This window comes from Hemibagrus wyckioides, linkage group LG05 (assembly GCF_019097595.1).
Source record: "Hemibagrus wyckioides isolate EC202008001 linkage group LG05, SWU_Hwy_1.0, whole genome shotgun sequence".
Lineage (NCBI taxonomy): Eukaryota > Metazoa > Chordata > Actinopteri > Siluriformes > Bagridae > Hemibagrus > Hemibagrus wyckioides.
The window spans coordinates 9,383,148-9,387,482 of NC_080714.1; the positions used below are offsets into that span (position 1 = coordinate 9,383,148).

The window sequence follows — 4,335 nt, forward strand, 5'->3', positions numbered from 1 at the left end:
CGTCTGATCTGAGACTCTTCAAGCAATCTCAGCCATCTGAAGTCACTGTTAGCTGAAATAAAGAGTTGGTTAATTGGTGCTTAGTCTATTTTTAAAGCTGATGTGAGCATTGACTGTTAATAGTGCTGAAAGTGACCCAAAAGAGCAGCTTCATCAAAGCTAAATTCATCAAAGTATCAGCAGTATTATTTTATTTGAAATATGAACAGAAACTCTGTTTAACACCCTTAAATCATGCTGTTTTTTCATGTTCTTACCTTTCACTAGGAGCACCATGCTGAAGTGACGTCACTGAATCATAACTCACATGAATGACTCTACAAAGTCGTAATTACGAGTGGGGAAACTAGGATTTTCCGGGTTGGGGACATGTCAGTAAGAAAACATGATGGAATCAATTGATGCAGTGTCTGTAGTAGACTTGAATTTGAATATTTACTCAAGTTCTTTTTAGTTATTATATGCTTGGGTTAACATGTAAGCATCTGTAAAAGAGAAATGTTTGAATACGACAACTCGAACGTTTACAGTGGCTTCATAAAAATGTTTCAAAATGAGAAACTCTCCTGATGCGTATTGTTTGTTCTTCAGTTCACCAACACCTCCATCTTGCTTCAAAGTGACTTCAACTCACCTGATCTCGTAATTTCGACTTCCTAAATCGGAAATACAAGCTTCCCAGAAGAGATTAAACTCACAGAGAGCTCTGGAAAAAAACTTTGAGAAGGAATTATGAGTTAGACTGCCGTTCATAACTGATGGTTTGCTCACGAGTGTGCTGAGGATTGGTTAGCTAACCGGCTATTAGTCAGCAATTTTGTACATTTTCCTTTAAATATAGTCATAATAAAAGCTTTTCTTTTGAATAGTAGTGTGTTGGACACACCTCTGATCGGTTTAAAGTTTTACAAAATAAAATGTCAACTCATTTTAAAATGTCATTTATTTTTTTAAAGACCTGATGCTGTTCAAATCTTTATCAAACACAGTTATTTATAGCTGATGTGCATGAATCACATTATTCTTCTCCCTTCTTGAAATATGGAAAGCTTCAGTTTCAGACTGACCAGCTGCTCAAACACTGGACATGGCGGACAGTATCAGCGTGTTGAAGCATTAAAACACACAGTACATCAGGCCCTGTTTATTCCTACACAGTGTGCAAACTGAGTGGATTTCGTACCTGCACCTTACTGACACTCCCCGAACTCCTGAAAATAAACTGGTACGTCTAACAGAAGCTACACCGAGCTCTGCAACGGTTCGGCTCCAAAAACATCTTGTTCACACACACACCATTTCACAGAATACTGATTTCCAGCTAGCGTCTTCCAGTAAGCATAAATTAAACTGATGAACAACTAAACTATAGGAAGGAAAAAAAAGATATATGGTGCAAAACGTTTACACCCAAATGCAACAAATCAAAAAGACAAATTTTTTCTTTTCCCAGGTGGTGATCTGGAAGATAGCTAGCCCTACAAGCAGGTTAAGCTTGAGTGTGTGTGTTTTGCATGGATTTTGAATTTCCACTGATGGGGAAAAAAAATTTGGCTATAAATAAGTAAGAAGGTACAAAGTCCAGTCCTTTGAAAAGAAAACAATTTTTTTTTTTTAAAGAAACAGTGACAAAGTATGAAGTCAATTTCCTTTGCAACATAAAAATAAGAAAGTAAGAAAGGATGCGCTCTTTCACAACAGTGGCAGGCTCCCCGTCGGTGAGAGGATGATCCCAAAGACGTAAAAGAGTCCCACAAGCAGGTTGAGCTTGGCTGTTTTCTGTGGGATCTTGGTGTAGTGCTGACTGCGGAACTGGCGCTCCAGTGGGAAGGCCATGGGCAGTGTGAGCAGCGGCAGCGCCATGCTGATGGTGTAGCGCGTGGCCAGCACACAGAACACCACGTAGGGAGAGAAAAGCAGCACGTTGTACAGGACGTAAGAGAGCGCCGGGCCGGCCAGGATGGCGAGCGTGACGATGCCGGCGCTGCGGTCTGACTGCATGTCGCGTGTGTTGTTGCTGTGCAGGATGGCCTCGGCGTGCAGGGCCAGCGGCACAGCGTACACCAGCGGCAGCACAGACAGGTGACCCACCTGCACCGCGTGCGCAAACAACACGGCCAGCGGCCCGAACGTGATCAGGATCACCACGTCTCCCAGAGCCACATACTTCAGACCGATTCCTGCACAACACGACAGTCAGAAAAATATGAATGACATGAATTCATTACATTTATTATTAATATAACTATACAAAGGCCATCAATCAGGATGAGCATATAAAGCAATAAATATATACAATAAGCTGTGTCCTCTCTATGATGATCAAAATAATATGCAGGAATTAAAAATGTATTTCGTTTACTGTTTCTGTTCACATGGAAACATTTAAAAACAGTCCTTTATAAGAGACCTTATTAACTTCTTTACCATTTCTGATCGTTTTTCTCTATTTCACAGATAAATGGGTCTCTGGCTGCAAAGAATTTGAGAACATGTGGTCTATTGAAACAAGTGATTTTTGTATAGATCTGAAGATAAGCTCTATATATTTTTATAGATTTTTTTCATCCCACTCCACAGTGAAGGATAGGTGGGATAAAATACTGCTGTGGAAGAGCTGCAGAGTTTATAATAGCTGTCTATAAGACTCAGGAGTCATGCATGCTTTGGTAAAGCATGTAATTTTCACAATGTTGATTAGCTGTTGAACAGTGCATCCGATTCTATGGTCTGAGCTCTGCTCTGAACGATTCGACTTCTATCTACACCACCAGGACTTAGAGGAACAGTATAACGAAATGCACATTTTTAGCCGTGTTTACCTCCAGTGTACAAAAAGGAGCTGGACAGCCCTCCAAAATAGATGAGCGCTAGATGCTCGAGCTTGAGTGTCGAGAGGAAATACAACAACGTGGCGCAGAGACATCCCACAGAGTATAGCAGGGCGCCGAACATCACCACGTCCTGTGGCTCCAGGATCCGGTCCACAAGAGTCCTGTCGTCGCTCTTCTTGTGATCGATACCCTTGGAGAAATCGTAGTAAGTGTTCACGAGATTCCCGGCGCCGTGCACCACCAGGACGGCCACGGCGCACACCAACAGAATGACAAGGTCCACAGAGCCCTCCAGTTTGTATGCCAGGGCACTTCCTAAAGCCACAGGCGTCAGAGAGGCGCTGAAGCTCCACGGCCGCAGGGCCAGGACGTACGCCGCACATTTCTCCTGCACGTTCGAGGCCATCTTGGCCAGCCGGGAATTCTTGCCATTGCAGTTTTGTCCTGTTAGCGTCACTCCTTGTGCTTTTGATCCGTTCAAGCCGTTGGAGCTGGACAGCAAGTACGTCTCTCCGCTGGTTTTCTTCTGGCCAGCTGCCATCTCTACCTCAGTGTACCTGGCGCACACACACAAACATGAGTATGAGGGCAAACGGTCTGGTACACAGCTTTGTACTCAGCAAAGAAAACATTCAGAGGAGAGGACATGTCTAATACACATAGCACCATCAGCCAGACCTTGAAATATAGGTGATGATAGCTTAGTAGAGGACACTGATCAAACACATGACCATAACACATATAGACACGTTGTTTAGCAGAGGTCAAGAGGCGGATTAGTTAGCCAGGTAGCTAAATAATGGAGCAGAATTGAGCAAATAAAACCCATTTGTCCTTATCAAACTACCTTCGCCCTAACCCGACCCACCACGTCATTTAAAAGCCTATTTTAAGCCATTCTAAGTTTATTACAGCTCATTATAAACTGATGAAGTGAGCTAGTGGCTAATAATGGCTAGCCATGCTGAGATTATAGAGGATTAGGAGACACTCCTACGCATTTGAAGTTCAGGGCTATATCAAAACTAGTTAGCATTTGCCACCATACCTGTTCTCTGTCTCACTTAGAGAAGATAAAACGCTATTTCACACACTGTCGACACATCCTTCTGGGATTTCCTCTCTCGCAATGCAAAGAGCTCAGATCCTAACCTGCTCCCACACTCACAGGCTACGTGTCAACTCTCAGGGTATTTAGCTTTAGCGCTCCAGCTAACACCCAGGCGCTAACAGCAAACAGCAGACGGACGCCATTTCGTCCAGTGTACAACAGCGTGTTCACTCCGGGCGGAAACAAAAAAAGCCATTTTCTATGATCCGCACGGGTTTCTCAAAAAACATTTGCAAGCTAAATAATAAATCCCACGGCACAATTTTTTTTTTAAAATTATTTAACAAAAGCCAATTTGCATTCAGGCTTATTATTTAAATATGTACAATAAATTATTTATTACAGTCAAATAGTATTTTATTCCAGAACCTTCTAACATGACATTATATA

General features: G+C 42.5%; 1 protein-coding gene across 1 annotated transcript; it reads right to left on the bottom strand.

Moving 5' to 3' along the window:
• Positions 1-928: 928 nt before the first annotated feature.
• ubiad1 (UbiA prenyltransferase domain containing 1) lies at positions 929-4,113 on the bottom strand. Its single transcript, XM_058390722.1, has 3 exons — positions 3,883-4,113; positions 2,823-3,391; positions 929-2,180 (listed from the first exon to the last, which is right to left on the bottom strand). Exons 2-3 carry the CDS (start codon positions 3,373-3,375, stop codon positions 1,693-1,695), a joined length of 1,041 nt encoding a protein of 346 aa, XP_058246705.1. The 5' UTR covers positions 3,376-3,391; positions 3,883-4,113; the 3' UTR covers positions 929-1,692.
• Positions 4,114-4,335: the final 222 nt, after the last annotated feature.